The 18,233-nt window shown below is 37.3% G+C and overlaps 2 protein-coding genes across 6 annotated transcripts; both read right to left on the reverse strand.

The window, feature by feature from the left end:
* Nucleotides 1-226: 226 nt before the first annotated feature.
* On the reverse strand, nucleotides 227-7,107 carry LOC110807457 (asparagine synthetase [glutamine-hydrolyzing] 2). Of its 5 annotated transcripts, none has more exons than XR_015821485.1 (16): nucleotides 6,921-7,107; nucleotides 6,105-6,243; nucleotides 5,582-5,677; nucleotides 5,200-5,341; nucleotides 4,286-4,381; nucleotides 3,758-3,852; nucleotides 3,431-3,592; nucleotides 3,087-3,167; nucleotides 2,778-2,999; nucleotides 2,455-2,589; nucleotides 2,156-2,236; nucleotides 1,896-1,982; nucleotides 1,681-1,788; nucleotides 1,165-1,434; nucleotides 1,017-1,072; nucleotides 227-462 (listed from the first exon to the last, which is right to left on the reverse strand). XR_015821485.1 is itself a non-coding variant. In XM_088222582.1 (15 exons), exons 1-14 carry the CDS (start codon nucleotides 6,998-7,000, stop codon nucleotides 1,204-1,206), a joined length of 1,755 nt encoding a protein of 584 aa, XP_088078708.1. In that variant the 5' UTR covers nucleotides 7,001-7,101; the 3' UTR covers nucleotides 227-462; nucleotides 1,165-1,203. The 5 variants fall into 5 exon arrangements, 3 of the variants coding, with proteins under 3 accessions (XP_088078708.1, XP_088078707.1, XP_088078706.1); XR_015821484.1 differs by having other exon boundaries at nucleotides 1,009-1,072; XM_088222582.1 differs by lacking the exon at nucleotides 1,017-1,072 and having other exon boundaries at nucleotides 6,921-7,101.
* A 7,753-nt stretch (nucleotides 7,108-14,860) lies between these two features.
* On the reverse strand, nucleotides 14,861-17,444 carry LOC110811139 (uncharacterized). Its single transcript, XM_022037542.2, has one exon. It carries the CDS (start codon nucleotides 17,385-17,387, stop codon nucleotides 15,147-15,149), a length of 2,241 nt encoding a protein of 746 aa, XP_021893234.2. The 5' UTR covers nucleotides 17,388-17,444; the 3' UTR covers nucleotides 14,861-15,146.
* Nucleotides 17,445-18,233: the final 789 nt, after the last annotated feature.

The following is an 18,233-nucleotide window of genomic DNA, read 5'->3' on the forward strand; positions in this document are numbered from 1 at the left end:
AAGACTGTTCAAAACATTTTCAACTTTTATTCATGAAAAGATATAAAAAGTGATGTAGAATAAAATCAAGCTCAAACAAAAATATAAAGGTGTGAATAGAACAAAATCAAATTGAAATAAAGATAATTTTCAATAACTAAAACATTTAAAATTTTTAAACTTCTTTTTTTTATTAAAAAAAAAAAATTCATATAGCTTTTATGTTTCAAAAGTAAAATACATTAACTTCAAAAAATAAAATTAGACTTTTTGTTTCGCCAACAGCCTCATAGTCATTCAACATGCAAGGAGATATTCCGTAAATAAAAATTCTCACCATATAAAATATTTAATACCCTACATAAGCTTAACTAATAAAATATTACCACCGTGAGAAAAAAAAAAAAAAAAAAAAAAAAAAAAAAAAAAACCCTCGCGGAATCCACCGACACTCGCAATTACTATACCCTTTTCGTTCCGCATCTGCAATAAAAATAGAAAAAAGAATTAAAGGACAAATTAATTTCATTTGAAGACACATTTCTTTCGGCTATATTGAAGAAAATGAACTTCTACCATGAAAGATGCAATTTCCTTACAAAATGATAAAATTTAGCACTCTACGCGATTTAAGATTTAGATAACACAACATTCCAATTTTGTAGAATTTAAAACGTGTTGTCTTAATTCAATTTGAAATTGCTTAAAATGTTATTGAAATTGCATCTTTCTATAGTTAAAATAAATTAAAATTTTTGAATAAATTTCACACAAAAAATTTATTAGTTCGAAACATAGACTTAATTGCACAGCCAAACTATAATACAACCTGAAAAAACTGGTTCTTCAAATAAGGAGATATTCTAGTACTCATTAAAGTTATATATCAGTCAATAATTCCCTCAACGTTGACCGGAATCAATTTCATCTAATTCCAAATCTTTCTTTTTTTTTTTTTTAATCTTCTAACACTCTCCAATCTGTAGAAGTAGATAATAATTCTCATGTCCAAACTCATTTTGCTCCTACCTTCCTACCTTCAATTCCTTGGAGATAGATTTTTTTTGCTCCTACTTAGTTAAGAATCAGAAATCTACAAAAAATGAATTGAAATTGATATTAAAATACTACTATATTCTAACTATTCTTATTTATATATATTCTGAGCGGACCATAATCTAGTACCTTAACTGCAAGGAAAAAGCCACCAGACTCTTGAAGTTCTCAGACAACAGTGGCAGTCTTAACGGCAAGACTTTGTAGTTTCTTAGAAGGACCATCCACAAGATTGGCAGTCTTAACATCTGTTGATTCCTCATAAGAAGCTGCATGAATGCCAAGAGCAGCACGGCCAGATGGGTCAAGATTTTTTGACCAAGCCGCATCCCACTCCACTGCTTTTGCAGTACTGCACGCTACACTTGGACCTCCTGGAACTGTTAACCTTGCAGCACTCTGCTAGGAAATTAAAATGAATCAACACACTTTTTAAAAAGACATTTTCAGGAAAAAAAAAAATAAACAAAACAATATCCAGAATGACAAGATCAGGTGATAATCCAGAAAATCTTGGGGCCCCACTAGGTTACAAGTAAGAGCCAAAAAAATCCCCTAATTAAGAGGTTCAATGTTTCAATTATTTCTTGTATGCCAACTAACAAAAGATGAGAGTTAGAAGAAAGATAAAGAATAATACTACACCTTAGGGAAAAACTTTTCGAAAATAGCTCTATAATAGTATCCCTCTTTTGTGGTAGGAGTATTTTCAGGGTAAATGCAGCTTGCATTCATCAGCATTGTATCCGTAACCTGGTCAGCAATGAAAAATATAACTTCTCAATTTGCAGTTAAAAGGAAAGATCAATGGAAATATTGGAATTGGATAATCATTAACACAAATCGAAAGCATGTCTTACTTGTTTGTTTGCGTGATCCCTCAAACCATCAATCCAACTGTATCCAACTCCATCACTAAATTGTTCTTTCTGCCTGTATAAGATATGCTGAATCCACCAGAACAAGAAGAGCAAAATGCAGGAAAGATTCAGTTATTGAAGAATGCAAGCATATGGCCATAGGAATACTAGCTAGGAATGGAGGAAGTAAGCACAAACACAAAAGAACAGTAAATTTGACAGCATGATTGTAGAATGAAAGAAAGCAGAAACTTAATGACCTTAGGCAGATACGGCTTTTCATCATCATCAAATGCATTGCGTAATACCCACTTCTCAATTCTTCCAAGATCAGGCCTCACCTGAGAAACATCAACGAAATCTATCACACACTTCTCCAGCTTGTGCTACAAAATACAGAATGTAGAATACAGATTTTCTAATTCTAGGTGACAACTTATGAACACATCCATTAACAAACTACTTTGCAGCAATAACTAGAAAGTCCTCCATATCATGCACCAGATGCAAACCCCAAAGTACACAGAATATTACGGAAACCAAGCTTGAAATTTCATACCATTTTCCACTCTGGATCAATGCTCATTGCTAGATTGATAAATTCTTTATCCAAAAAGGGAACACGAGCCTCAACACCCCATGCTGAAGTTGCCTTGTTAGCCCTTAGGCAATCATAAAGGTGAAGAGCCTTTATCTGTCGAGTTATTAAAGAGGCCGTAAGAACCAATAAACCACAAAGGAAAGCTATAAATAATAGAACAGAATCATTCCCAAGTTTTCTTATGACCACAAGGAGTTCCTATAGACTCCAACAGAAAAGAAGAAAAATGTGAAATTGGGGGAGGAGGAGAGAGAAGGGGAAAGTCTGACCACAGAGATTACCTTTCGACATGTTTCTTCATGAAGCTCCTTTTTGTTAGGTGCCTTGTGGAAATACAAATAACCTCCAAAAATTTCATCAGAACCTTCTCCTGAAAGAACCATTTTTACTCCTAAAGATTTGATTTTCCGAGACATAAGAAACATAGGAGTGCTGGCTCTAATGCTGGTTACATCATATGTTTCAATATGGTAAATGACTTCCTCCAGAGCATCTATGCCTTCCTGTGAGCCAGGAACTGAAAGCAAATTAGTGAAATAATTCATACAATAATTTTTTACTTGTCTCACCATTGGAAGGACAAAAATTACCTGGACAGTGAAGTGAAACTCATGGTGACGAGTCCCAATATGATCTGCTACCTCTCTGGCAGCTTTTAGATCTGGGGAACCCTGAAGCACAAAAATTTAAAAACATGTGGATTCGATTCTGCTGTTTCCCAAGATCCAATGTCTTAACAGCTCTATCTAAAGAGTAGAAAAACATATCTGTAGGTTCCAATCCTGGAAATTTATCTCAATACATAAATTTAATACTACAAAGGCACATGAGATGGAGAATATCTTTTAAGTTTATTTTCAGAAGTTCGTATTAGAGTTATAAAATCTTCTATAGAGAAAAAGATAGCTATCCAAATGAAAGTAACTAGAACAACCTTCAGACCAATACAAAATGTGTGCAATTGTGAACCCCACTGGCGAGCAGTTTCTGATTGAGTCATATGGCGTGATGCTACAGCAGCAACAAGTGAAGAGTCCAGTCCTCCAGACAAAAGTACACCAAATGGAACATCTGTCATTAGTCTCTTCAACACAGCCTGCAGTACAGAAAAAAGATCAACAAGAAGATAGTAGAAAAGGTACAAAGTAATTTTAAGCGACAAAAGCAAGTAATTGCATGTCAGGGGGAAAGAGAGAGATGACTGTAGATCGAATAAAACAAAAACAGAAAAGAAAAAAGAAATTATAAGTTTAGAACATACCTTCTCAAAGGCCTCCCTTAGAAGTTTGGGATCATATGGAGCAGAAGGTATCCGCTCCGAGTACCATGGTGGGTTATACCATCTTCTGAGATCTCCTGTATGAGATAAAAATTATTAAGGGCATTACATGCAACATCATAACAAATAAAGACGATGTCCTTAAAGTTTATTTAAAGAAAAAAGCGAAGGAGAAACCAAAATATTAGAAACATAATTTTTCAAACAACTCTAAATGCTAGAAAAGATTAAGTATGGTATGATTTTGGCAACCACATCTTGGCGACTTAAGAAAGGCAAATCATTCAGTCTGTTAATTTTTTCTCCCCTAAGCAGCAAGAGGGTCAAAGGAGAAAAGAAGTTTTCCCTTCCAGAATTGATTATAAACTGATTTTCATGTGATTGCAAAACTAATTACCATAATAGTTTCCTAGTTGTGGACAAATTCCTGGACTCAAAGCAAGAAATGCGGCCCAAAATAATCCTTCAAGTTAAAGTGGTTCAGTATCGTGCAACTTAACATAAACGAACCTTGTTTGCTTGAATATATGTGCCCTGGGAGGAAGGACATGAATCGCTCACAATCATCACTCAAAGCTTTCATTTCAGAAGCAAACCAAACCGACCCTGCAAAATAATTAACATTGATTAATCAGGATATATGCATTTCCCACAGCATACAACAATAAACTACAAATGCAAAGAAGCATACTTTATGCACCGCCAAAGAAAAAGTTAATTATTTGGCAAACATCAAAATAGTTGGAAATTCAGATTTCTACAGACAAAATAAGAAAATAAAAAATTCTAAATTGTATATTTAGGTCTATCATAAAGCACAAATTTCTCCCCTGTGATTTAAGATTGTCCCATCCATGGCCAAGGACTAGTCACTGCTCAGCTGAAACTACTTTTGAAATCATATACTAGCATTACTAATTAAAAAATCTTTACTTACAGTTCCTCCACCACCCCAAACTCCATTTAACTAATTCCTTAAAGAAAAAAAAAAAGGAAAAGAAAAAGAGGGTTGCACGCATGCCAAGAGGGGGGGAGGGGACTTGGGGTGTCAATAAATATTGTTGCATTAGGAGCTCAAAAAGTATGGAAATAAGCAATAACAAAACAGTTTTGTCCTAGTCCCAGTACCAACTAGATGACCAGATAAGTGAATATCTATTAGGAAAGACGTAAAATTCTTTCCTATGAACGACATAAGAGTAGCAGATCTCCTATATGCAGCCAGGCTCCATCATGTCCAGGTTCATATATGACATGGAATTCACATAAATCCATGCATTTTAAAGTTGAATCAATGCAACTTTATGCAATAGCTATTAGCTATCATTCAAGAAGAAACGAAAAAAGAATTCTTAGAATAAGCAACTTCCGAGAAAATTAGCACAGCAACATTAAAACACAAAAACTAACAAAAAGATGCGTACCATCAAGACCCCAGCCTAGATAAAGTGGGGTGATACCAATAGCATCCCTGGCTGCAATAAAGCTTTTGTCACGAGTATCAAGAAGGACAAATGAAAACATGCCATCCAACATGTCAACAAACTCTTCTCCATATTCTTCATACTGCCAATGGTAAGCAACAAAATTTAATTAAAGAGAAAATGAGGTGGACAAAATAATAGGGTTCAATACTGTAGGGCCAAAATACAATTTCAGAAAATTATCAAGTTCTTTAAGCTTTACCTAGCAGAAACGGTAGCTAAGATAACAAAAACAAGGTAAGACAGGAATTTTTAGTTAACTACATCCACTGTCCGCGGTGCTAACAGAAAATGAAGCAACTTTGCAAACTCATGCACTTACGAGATGAGCAATCACTTCACAGTCGCTTCCAGTTCGGAACTGATGGGACTTCAACTTTTCTCTCAACTGCTTATGGTTATATATCTCCCCGTTAACCTGAAAACGGAGTTTCATCAATTGATGCATTACAAAAGGTTAGATAATAATGCTGCGATTGAACAAGTACTCATCTAAACCTTCTTTCCCCAAGTCTAGCAATACTCAGTGGAATAGACATCAAATTGGCGAAAAAAGAACAGCAAAGCTTAAGAAATGCATCATCACGAATCAACTTGTTGCAAGTCAAAAAGAAAATGCTAAATAATTCTCAAAATACTTCCACAAACTCATCAAAAAGAACTCAAGGAAGCAATTTCTTCCAGACACGTATGCAAGCACGTGTTGTACAAGAAAATAGAGAATAATTGTGTCTATAAGACAAACATGAATATGCATATAACTCATTTTCTGAGACTGGCAGATGAAATAAAAGCTTATTGAAACATATGTTCTCAAACCATCTATGAGGTACTAACAAAATTACCGTGACGATTATTGTTTTATCTTCATTGTAGAGTGGCTGATCCCCTGAAGTCGGATCTACTATAGCCAGACGTTGGTGAGCAAGGTAGCAATCCTCATGACAATGCAAACCACTCCAATCAGGACCCCTGTGGCGCAATCTACAAACCCAAATCAATGCATTAGGCGTCTCTAACGTTTCTTTCTCAGTAATTAACTGAAAATACTCTGTTTAAATCTTCAAAAGAACAAACTATATTAATAAAACTTCAAAAGTCTCAATATATGAGTTTATTTCCTATTAATTTTTTCCAGGTAACTGAGACACGAAAATAACATAAACTAAACGACTAGTTTCGTCACTTACAAACAGAATTCTGAACTACTGTCAATTATCCAGAATTACTAGCTTTAATCCCCATTTTCTTCTGAACTACTCAATTATCCCGAATTAATAGCTTTAATCCATATTTTCTACGCAAATGATTTCAGAAGCCCAGAGATTTGTATACACGTAGAAAAAGAATGAAGGATTCCGTCGATACTTCCAATTTTTTTCTTTTTTCTAAATCCAGTATTTATCCACATTTGCTGATTAACAGAATGGAAGATGAAACATGTAATTGAAATAAACAAAGAAAATTCAATTACGTAAGAAGCAAACTAAACAGACTACGACATCTTCTCCTCCTCGATAACGTTATATTCATGAAAATAACGCCAAACAAATTTTTTTCGAGGAAAATAAAATAAAAATGGCAGAACGTGAGAAATAACTCTTCTATGTAACAATTCATATCATCAACAAAGATCCCCTAATTAAGCACTCAGTTTTCACCGTCGAGACAGCTCGATGATACGGGAGCGTTTTGCTTGAGAGGTGTCAATGCAACCAAGGACTGCAAGAATCCCACACATGGCGACTCGTCTCTCTAAGTTCCTGTCTCTTAGAGAGGAAAATGAGAAGGAAGCGTGAGATACTTTTTGAGGATGGAGGCTGGCAATTGGCAGCTGAATATGATGGATTTGTAGGGGATCTTTAATCACTGCCGTTGATCTTTAATCACTCAGTTTTAAAAGATTCACCTCTTTTGATTTTTTTTATTAACATAAAATAAAATATTTAATGAATTTAGTTGCTATTTTTGGTCCTGGAATTGTTAGGGTTTCTGTTGTTACTTAAGACTCGTGCGTGAAAGATTCTCGCTCGAGGGAACAGTTAAAGTGGGCCTGATCTGGATCCGCCGTCTCTGACCCACATTGTAACCTATGGCTCCGTAAAGACGTCATGGACACAGTATTAAATATTTTATTTACAAAGAGTAAAGATAATTGAAGTACATTTTTTTTTACAGGCTTCAGCTGTCAAATTTAGTATTTTATTTTTAATACTATAATTATACTTTTAATTTTTGAGGATGGAGGCTGGCAATTGGCAGCTGAATATGATGGATTTGTAGGGGATCTTTAATCACTGCCGTTGATCTTTAATCACTCAGTTTTAAAAGATTCACCTCTTTTGATTTTTTTTATTAACATAAAATAAAATATTTAATGAATTTAGTTGCTATTTTTGGTCCTAGAATTGTTAGGGTTTCTGTCGTTACTTAAGACTCGTGCGTGAAAGATTCTCGCTCGAGGGAACAGTTAAAGTGGGTCTGATCTGGATCCGCCGTCTCTGACCCACATCGTAACCTATGGCTCCGTAAAGACGTCATGGACACAGTATTAAATATTTTATTTACAAAGAGTAAAGATAATTGAAGTACATTTTTTTTTACAGGCTTCAGCTGTCAAATTTAGTATTTTATTTTTAATACTATAATTATACTTTTAATTTTTAATTATTATTTAGTTAAGTTATCTATTAAAATAAATAATTTTAAAAAAATTATCACCGTATAACTTTTATATTATAAAAATTAATAATATGATTATTACGTAGATTAAATTTACAAAGGACCTTATCAAAATTTTAATTATCTTTGTACAATTTGGAGTAAAAAATAGATAAAATATAACTAAAGATAGTCTTTAATGAATCAATTTAGATAATATAAAATTAAATAATTTTGAAAAAAAATATTAATCAACAGTTACATAATTTAACTATTTTAGATGTAGTCTCCTCTACCAGTTCCGGGGCGAACAATTTTCTATCGTCCACTTCTTCCCAATAAATCGGCGATTTGCATGGGCACCCATATAATACCTCATACGAAGCCATGTCAATACTCGCTTGGTAGCTGTTGTTGTAGGCGAACTCTATCAGGGGTAGATGATCGTCTCAATGGCCCTCGAAGTTAAGGACACAAGCTCGGAATATATCATCAAGTGTATGGATTGTCCTTTCTAATTGTCCATCAATCTGATGGTGGAAGGCAGTACTGAGGGATAGCTTTGTTCTCATGACTTGCTGAAAGGTACTCCAAAACTGAGAAGTGAACCTGGGGTCGCTGTCGGACACCACTGTGATCGGGACTCCATGCAATCTGACTATTTCCTTTATATACATTCTTGCTAATTTGTTCAAGGGATCGGCCATCCTGATGGCCAAGAAGTGGGAAGACTTGGTAAGCCAGTCAACAATTACCCAGATGGCATCATGTCCTGAACGTGCCTTAGGTAACCCTGTCACGAAGTCCATGGTGATATGTTCTCACTTCCACTCCGGGATTGGTAATGGCTGAAGTAACCCACCTGTGCGCTGATGCTCTGTCTTGACCTGCTGACGTACCAAGCATTTAGACACAAAGTCAGCTATGTCTCTTTTCATCCCATTCCACCAAAACCGGAGTCGCATGCTTTGGTACATTTTAGTGCTTTCGGGATGCATAACAAACTTTGAGCTATGGGCCTCTGTCATGATGTCTCTCTTTAACTCACTGTTACCTGGAACACACACCCTGTCCTAGAATCGGAGTAACTTATCAGCGGAGACTCAGAATTCTGAGCTAACTCCCTGTTCTGTATCGTTCTTGAGGGCTACTAAGGCAGGATCAGCTGACTGAGTTTTCCTTATTTTCTGGATTAACTCAGGCTGGACGGTCAGATGACCCAAACATGTGACTCTCCTCAAGTCCTAAAGTCGAACCTATTGTGTGGTGCTAATTTGCCTGTATTCTGAAACCATCAAATGGGCTAAAATACCTGCACTTTTTTTACTGAGTGCATCGGATACCACGTTACCCTTATCCGGATGGTACAAGATATCACAATCATAGTTCTTAAAAAGTTCTATCCACCTTCTCTGACGCATGTTGAGATTCTTTTGAGTGAATATGTGTTTCAAACTCTTGTGATTGGTATAGATTTGAAAGGTCTCTCTATATAAATAATGACGTCAAGTCTTCAAGGCGTGTATGATTGCGGCAAGCTCTAAGTCATGGGTGGGATAATTTTTCTCATGACTCTTTAACTGTCTGGACCCATAGCTATGACCTTCTCATGCTGCATTAGAACACAACTCAGGCCTAGATAGGAGGCGTCACTGTAAACTGTATATCCCCCCGATCCACTCAGTAAAGCCAGCATAGGTGCAGTAGTCGGCTCCGCTTCTTTAGTTCTGAAAAACTTCTTTCACAGTCCTCATTCCACGCAAACTTGGCATTCTTCTTGGTGAGTCGGGTTAGGGGAGCAGCTAGACTAGAAAATCCTTCAACAAACCTCCGGTAATAGCCCGCCATTCCCATAAAGTAACATATTTCTTTAACTGATTTCAATTTCTCTCAACCGAGCACCGCTTCAACATTTTCAAGATTCATTGATACTCCATCCTTTGAAATGATGTGTCACAAGAAGGTGGTCTGCTCAAGCCAAAATCTACACTTACTCAACTTTGCATATAGCTTCTTTCTTTTGAGAACCTGCAAAACCTGAGCTAGATGGTGAGCATATTCATCTCTGCTTTTTTAATAGAACAGGATATCATCGATGAACATGATAACAAATTGATCTAAGAATTGTCTGAAGACCCTGTTCATCAGATCCATGAAGATGGCTGGGGCGTTGATTAGCCCAAATGGCATGACCAGAAACTCATAGTGTCCGTACCTAGTTCGAAAAGCCGTCTTGGGGATGTCTTCTGTCCTTATTTTCACCTGATGATAACCTGATCGCAGGTCTATTTTGGAGAAGACCTATGCACCCTGCAACTGATCGAAAAGGCCATCAATCCTGAGAAGGGGATACTTATTATTGATTGTGACCATGTTCAATCCTCTGTAATCAATACATACTCTCAACGTTCCATCTCCCTTTCTGGAAAAAGTGACTCCGGCACCCCAAAGGGACACACTTGATAAAACCACTGTCTTGCAATTCAGTGATCTGTTTTCTCAACTCCTCCATCTCAACGCGGCTCATGCAGTAAGGAGCAATCAAAATAAGCTGGGTGTCTGGCTGTAGATATATAGTGAACTCGACTTCCCTGTCCACTGGCAGTCCGGGTAGTTCATCTCGAAACACATCTAGAAGGTCTCGAACTACCAGAATCTCTTGAATACAATTCTCTTTCTTGGGTTTGCCTAGTTAGAGAAAACAGCAAGGTTAAGGTACTCAACGAATAAGAAAACTTGCCATCAAGGAATAAGTACTAAATGATTTTATTAATTTATAAATGGCTCCTCATTAAGAAGATTAAATACAATCTTCTTGCTAAAACAATTTACGGTGACGTGATACGCCGCTAGCCAATTCATCCCTAAAATTACATCAAAATCTCCTGTATCTAATTCTATTAGGTCTACACTCGATTTTTTATTTGCTATCTCTACGGCACAAGCCTCGTAGACAACTTCTCCCAATAGTGCTACACTCCCAGCAGTAAACACAAATAATGTTGAATCAAGTTTATCAGGTAATATATTAAATTTTAATGCAAAAACAGGTGAAACAAATGAATGCGATGCACTAGTGTCAATCAAAACATGAGCAAGATGGTTACAGATAGTATACATACCCTGTACCACGTTTGGGTCGGCTTCAGTATCCTGCTGGGTGAGATTGTAAGCTCTGCCTTGAATAGGAGGTCTGCCCTGATTCGGGTTCCTTGGGCACTCTCTCGCATAATGTTGGGCACTACCACATATGCAACAAGTGTTGTTGAGGCGGTAGCAGAGTCGGTCCCCGTGATCCCTACCGCAATGTTAATAGATCTTACCACGTTCTACCACTGGAGCCTGAGGGGGAGCTTGGATCACCGACCTGGGTCTCTTGTTCTGTTGAACAGATACAGTAGGTACTGGTCTGCGGGGTGGAGCTGAGGGTCTGAGGTTCCCTACTGCGTGAGGGAGGGTGTGGAAGCTCCTCTCCACTAGTTGTACCTTGGCCAGAACGGCCGAATAGGTCTTGAGCTCCAGCACGAACAAATACTGTCTGATCTTTAGGCGGAGGCCCCACTGAAATCTCCTATCATTCCTGCCCTCATCCAACAGCGTCTCAGGGGAGTATCGGCCCAACTTCAGGAACTTACGAGTATATTCTGACACAGTTATGTTCCCCTGGACTAAGTGGACGAAGTCCATCTCCTTCAGATGTCGGAGATACTCTAGGAGGTACTCTGCATGAAAGGCTGCTAGGAACTGTTTCCAAGTAACTGGAACGGGCAGGGTGGTCTGCTTGAGTTCTCACCAGCAGTCTACTTCTCCCACTAGCATGTAGGTAGCAAGGGTGACCTTCTGCTCAGAAGTCACCCCTAAAGTCTTAAAGGCCTTCTCTGTCTCTGCCAACCAGTACTCAGCATCTTCAAAAGAGGATCTCCCTGCAAAAGTGGATGGGTTTAGTCTCTTGTACTTCTCTATGTAGCCCGGGTCAATCGTAAGAGGAACTGAGTCCCGTGAAAAAGGGACTGGGCCATACTGATGGTAGACTGGGGGTCCCTGTGGTGGTACTTGTTGATACAGCAGGGGCACCGGATTATACTATGGCAATGGTACTGTGTAGGAGTAGGGTTGTACCGGGGTGGCTTAGGATCCTCTTGCTGCAGTGGTGGCTCAACCTGTGGTAGCGGGGGAGAGTCAGGTAGCTCCCTCCTCTCCTCTCGGTCATGTTGGGTTGCAATGAGTCTTTCTAACATCTCAAATATACTGTCTACGTTTTTCCTGAGCGAACCCTCCCGGGCTGCTCGGTTTAGTGGGGGTCTTCCTCTTCTCATCTCTCTGTATCTGCATTTCACAAGGAAGGGTTAAGTGATAATTCATTGTTTAGTGTTTCTCTAAGTATTATTGTGTAAGGGACAAGTCTGAAAAACGCGGCTTTGATACCAACTGTAACGACCCCGAAAATTTAAAAAGAAAATGCATATAATAATTTGAGTGCAGAAGTGAAATAAAGGTTAAGGTTAACATCTCTTATACGGTAACTCAAAAGTATTAACAAACATCACAAAACAAATTCTCTGAAAAAAATACGAAAAATGAAAAAAAAAAAGAAAAATAAACTATAAAGTATCTAGCATCTACCCGTAGCCTTCTTGTGGATCGGGCTCGGGAACCGGGTCCTCCTGATCTGAAATGGTTAAATAAGGGGTGAGCTACATTAACCCAGTAAGGACATCACACTATATCACCGTCATAGAAGCAAAAGTTGGTAGAAAATCAAAACAACCAATGGAGCAGTAGATTTAAACCAATATATTTATTTAAAATAAAACTATTTACCCATTTCTTACCATTTGAGAATTTATGGAAACAATTTATAAAAGCAATAATATCATACAAATCACAATTTCATGCAAAATCAATAACACAAAACATATCATAAATTTGTATTTATTAACAATAATTAATCATCACCGTTTCTCGTGTCACCAGCTTACTAGTATCCATGGGAATCCATAGGAGTATCTCCGCTACAGTGAACCATTTTCCTTAACAATCTTAATTCCAGGGCCGTCCCTATACCCCGTTCGATATGAGCACCAAGACATTAAACCTCAATACCCCGCCCGGTATGAGGGTGAAGCGGACCGTCCCCATACCTCGTCCGGTATGAACGCCAAATGACCAAGTCTCCATACCCCGTCTGGTATGAGACAACGTTCACGGTAGGGTTCCCTATGAACCCGGTCCGTCCACCATCTTCCAGGATGTCTAGTGAGGCTGTCGCCTTATCTGTTTATTAGATCATATCCCTTTCCTATTTATTCTTAATCTCCGTTACCAAATTAAATACAATCACATAAAAAATAAACATGCACCCGGTAATACAATCATATCTTAAATTCCAAAATCACACAGTGGTCAAGTAATACAGTAATACATGAATTTAAAACTCTAAAACCAAATACCATCATGTCTTTAAACTGTAAGATAATTTAACAGGAATCAACAAAGAACAATGTCCGATTTCAGGCTCCATTAACAATCCGTAATTAATTATGCATATTTATCTAATTTGTACAAAAGATCATATTATTATTTAATCAAACTTCACATTTATGATAGGAAATAGGGTGAGAGGTCCTTACTTGATTCGACACCGAAAACTAGATGGTTATTGCGCTTATGGGCGGTCCCTAGGTTTCCTGAATTTTTCTTCGGGAACTGAAACGTGCTTACGGTACCTACAAGTGCCCCAAATAAACCCAAAAATCAGACCCAGGGCCTACTCGACCAAATTTCGGAATTCCAGCACGGCGGCTCCGCCGTGCTCCGACGGTCGTGGCGCCGCTCACGGAGGCGATCCACCTCGAGTTGGTCATTTTCGGCCGAATTCAGCCGAACTTGCACCGGTTCCTGCGAGAAAACACACTTAGGGCCCTCGGTGGACCGAAAAAACGCAGAAAATCGAAACTCACCTGCGGTGGAGCTTTCAGGTGCGGCAGCTCCTCCAACTCACATTGCAGTTGGGTGTTTTACTTCGGTCAACCTGTAGAGAAAGAAACGGAGGTCACAACGGTGAAAAAATCACATCGAACGGGAGTCGGGAAGGGCCTCATCGGAGGCGTTTTCCAAAACACCCTGCGACGCCGCCGAAGCTGGCCAACCAGCCGGTTCTTTCACTCCGATTTGACCATGGGTGGGTTTAAAATTGAATTTCCTGCAAGAGAAGAAATTTTTACCTCGTTTGGTGGTCGAAAATTGCTCCGGTACGGTGGCCGGTGGCAGTGGTCGGCTCCCCGGCGGCTCGACTGTCTTCTCCGGCGAGGGACTCTGGCATTTAGAGTTAGAGTTTGGGTGCGGATGAGATTATTTATACCCATCTACTTTTGATCTGGGTCGTCCATCGCTTTTAATCTGGACCGTCCGATCGCAATTAAATAGGGAGTGAATCTGGACCGTTCATCGCAATTCAATCTGGGCCGTCCGTGCGTGATTTAATCTGGACCGTCCGTGCGCGATGCAATCTGAGCCGTCCGTGCGCGTTTTTGATCTGAGTCATCCATGCGCGCGGGAATAGATATCAGCCATTCAATCGCGCGCACACGGATCGCCCACGTGGCTCCCCCCACGTGGTCTCCTGCGTCAGCGCCTCGCCACCTGACACGTCCTGGTTGGTCGGGGCTGCTGACCGGACAGCTGACGTACGTAACTTTTATAAATTGCGTTTTGACTCTGATTTCCGATTTTTCTTTCAAAAATACTCATAAAATCTAAATTTTTACCTCTTTTTCCTAAAATTATTTTCAATTAAATTCTTAACCAATTTTTTTTACCTTTTTTTTTATTATTATTATTATTTTCATTAAATCAAATTAAAATTAAATAAATTAAATTAAAATCATATAAATAATAATTATATTTATAAAAAAATAATAATAATTAATAAAAATAAAAATAATGAAATATTGGGTGTTACAGCTTCTGCGATTACAAAATGTATTGTAAGTACAATTTTGAAGTCTGCTTGTTTGTAATTCTATACAAGAGGCCTTAAAAAGGTTATGGAAGACAAAATACTGGAAGAAGGTGACATGAATGTGTATAACTCCCTCTTTTTAATTTACAATTGCAGGATCGTGTTCAGAACAACTGGATCCTTCCTGATATACAACATGCTAATAACATATCCACAACTAAGAAAGCGATTACCTATTATTCCCAGTACAACGTCAAATTGCTGCTCATAAATCATCAAGTAAAGTTTGTGTGTTATTAATGTCATCAGCAGTACGGATTTGTGAAGTTAAATTTCTTACCACACTATAAACATTCTGAGTTCCCAGTTGTGAAGGTTCACTACAGAGAAAAGCATGTACTTGATTTTTAAGTTCAATCCAGCTGCATCCAGGTTGCTTTGTTCCTCCACTTTCTTCCATTGATATCCTCATTTTCTCTACCTGTTCCCATTTGCCTGCTTCAGCATGCATACTTGACAAGAGCACATAATTTGAAGTTTTGTGAGGTTCAAATTCTAGAAGCTTTTCAGCAGAAAACCTTCCAAGCTGTAGATTCTGGTATATTCGAGAAGCTCTGAGCAATGCTCCCCATATTCCAGCATTTCCTTTGATCTTCATTTCTTTCGCCATTTCAAAGGCTTCACTTAACAAACCGGCACGAGCTAGCATATCAACCACACAAGCATAATGTTCAGCCAGAGGTTCCAAAGCATACAACTTATTCATCTGTTTAAACAATTTTAATCCTTGATCAACCAGGCCAACATGGCTACAAGCTGATAAAACTCCAAGAAAGCTGACCTCATCAGGAACCACCCCTTCTTTTGTCATCTGTTCAAAGAGTTTTAATGCCTCTTCCCCACAGCCATTTATGGCATACCCAGAAATCAAAGAATTCCACGAAATGACATCAACTTGTTTGATACTATTGAATATAAGCTGAGAGTCTGCAACCCTTCCACATTTTGCGTACATGGTGATCAAAGCATTTCCAACAAACAAATTATTTCCATACCCACTCCTCACTACTAGTTGGTGACCTTGTTTCCCAACTTGAAGAGCTGACAAATTGGCACAGGCACTCAAAATGCATACAAAAGTTGACTCATCAAGTTTCATCCCTTCTTGCCGCATTAATACGAAACTTTTCAGTGCTTCCAAATAGAAACCATTTTGCAGAAACCCGTTAATCAACGAATTCCATGACACAGTATTTCGCACCTTCATCTTCCCAAAAATCTCAAGTGCTCTATTGATTTCTCCAATTTGAGCAAAACCAGCTATCATGGTGTTCCAAGTAACCATGTCCTTATTGACCATTTGTTCAAAAAGACAGTTGGCTTCATCCATTTTCCCACACTGAGCATAGCCTGCAATCATGGTATTCCAGCAGACCACGTCAGGTGTGTCAACTTGATTGAAAATTTGTCTAGCTTCATCCATTCTTCCATTTTGAGCATAGCCAGAGATAATTGCTGTCTGGGCAATAACACTCTTGTAAGGCATTTGATTAAGCAGTTTCCTTGCTTCATCAAACTCATTAACACGAACATACCCACTAATCATTGAACTCCATGAAACAGAATCCCTATCTGGCATTTCCACAAACAGCTTAAACGCCTCCTCCATTTGGCTATTCTGGATGTAAGCCGCAATCATTGCATTCCAAGATACCACATTTCTACTCGGCATCTGATCAAACACCCTCCTGGCCTCCACAACTTTTCCAAGTCGAGCAAAGCCAGACAACATTGTAACCCAAGAAACAACATTCGGATTCGGAATCTTCCTGAAGTACTCCCACGCAAAATTCAGATCACCCACCGCTAAAAGTCCATCAACCATCAGATTCCAAGAAACTACGTTACGTTCTGTCATTCCCTCGAAAAACTCCATACCCAGACGCATTGCTCCATTCTGTGTATACCCAGAAAGCATGTAGTTCCACGAAACTATATCCTTAACGGGCATTTCATCAAACAAGCTCCTTGCATCATCAAGCCTTCCATTCTTTGCATAACCCACAATCATCGCATTCCAACAAGCCCTGTCTCGCTTATCTGGAAGCAAATCAAATAGCATTCTCGCCTTCTCAAGCTCCCCATTTCGGGCATAGCCAGTGATCATCAATGTCAGTGAAAAAGAGTCTCGGTTAGGCATTTTATCAAACAATTCGCAGGCTTCCTCCAGCTTTTCATTGTGCAAATACCCAGCAATCATTGAGTTCCATGACACCAAGTTTCTATAAGGCATTTTGTCAAACAGAGTCCGTGCACTGTTCAGTTTACCATATTTAGCATAAACAGAAATCATGGAATTGTATGTAACAGTGTTTTTCTGGGTCATTTGTGAGAAAACTTTGACAGCTTCATCGATCTGACCCAATTTCCCCAACTGAGTAATTCTCGTATTTTGGTTAAAGATATAGCTGCCTTGCTCGCCAAGTGATTTCAGCCTTCCTTTCATGGTTCAAAACTGTCTACGAAACCAATGCTGTGTTTAGATGATGTTTTTGGTGGGTAATTATACGGTAAAATATGGTAATTACACAGTATATTAATTATAAAGTTATATTATATTTAAAAAAATTATATATTAATATTTACCTATAATTATTTTATTTAGATTGATAAGATGGTATTAGTTAAATTTTTAATTTGTACATATAATATTAAATAAAAAAATAAAAGAAAAAAAAGTTTATTTAATTTTTAATTAAATTATTTAATTTATAAAAATATTTAAAGTATAATTTTTTATAAATTTTTTTATAAAATCTTAAAAAATAAATTTATTATAAAAATTAAAATTTTAAATTTTTTATACTTAATATAAAATAAATTTAAAATTAAATTTTTTTATTTACTATTATAAATTAAAAAAATCTAATAAATTATTTATTATATAATACTTATTATTATTATTTTTATGACATAAATAAAATAAATAAATAAATTTTATTGTGAATAATTTTTAATTTTATTAATTTTTAAATAATTAAATAACATAAATTTAATCAACTTACTTATTTCAATCATCCTCTTATTAATACGTATGCAATTACTCTTTTTATAAAAGAAAATACATAATCGCATAAATATTAAAATTTTAAAAATATAATACATGTTAAATCACTCAAATTACAAATTAAATATAAATTAAACAATAAAAAATAATAACATAATTTCATATTAAACATCCACTTTCTTAATTACATATTAAGCATCCAACACATTTTTTCTAAATTTCTTAAGTTCATACTAAAATCTTGTACTTCAACAATAGCATCTCCTGTTTTCAATTATCTAAAAA

This window comes from Carica papaya, chromosome 6 (assembly GCF_054855325.1).
Source record: "Carica papaya isolate Zhongbai chromosome 6, ASM5485532v1, whole genome shotgun sequence".
Taxonomy (NCBI): Eukaryota; Viridiplantae; Streptophyta; class Magnoliopsida; order Brassicales; family Caricaceae; genus Carica; species Carica papaya.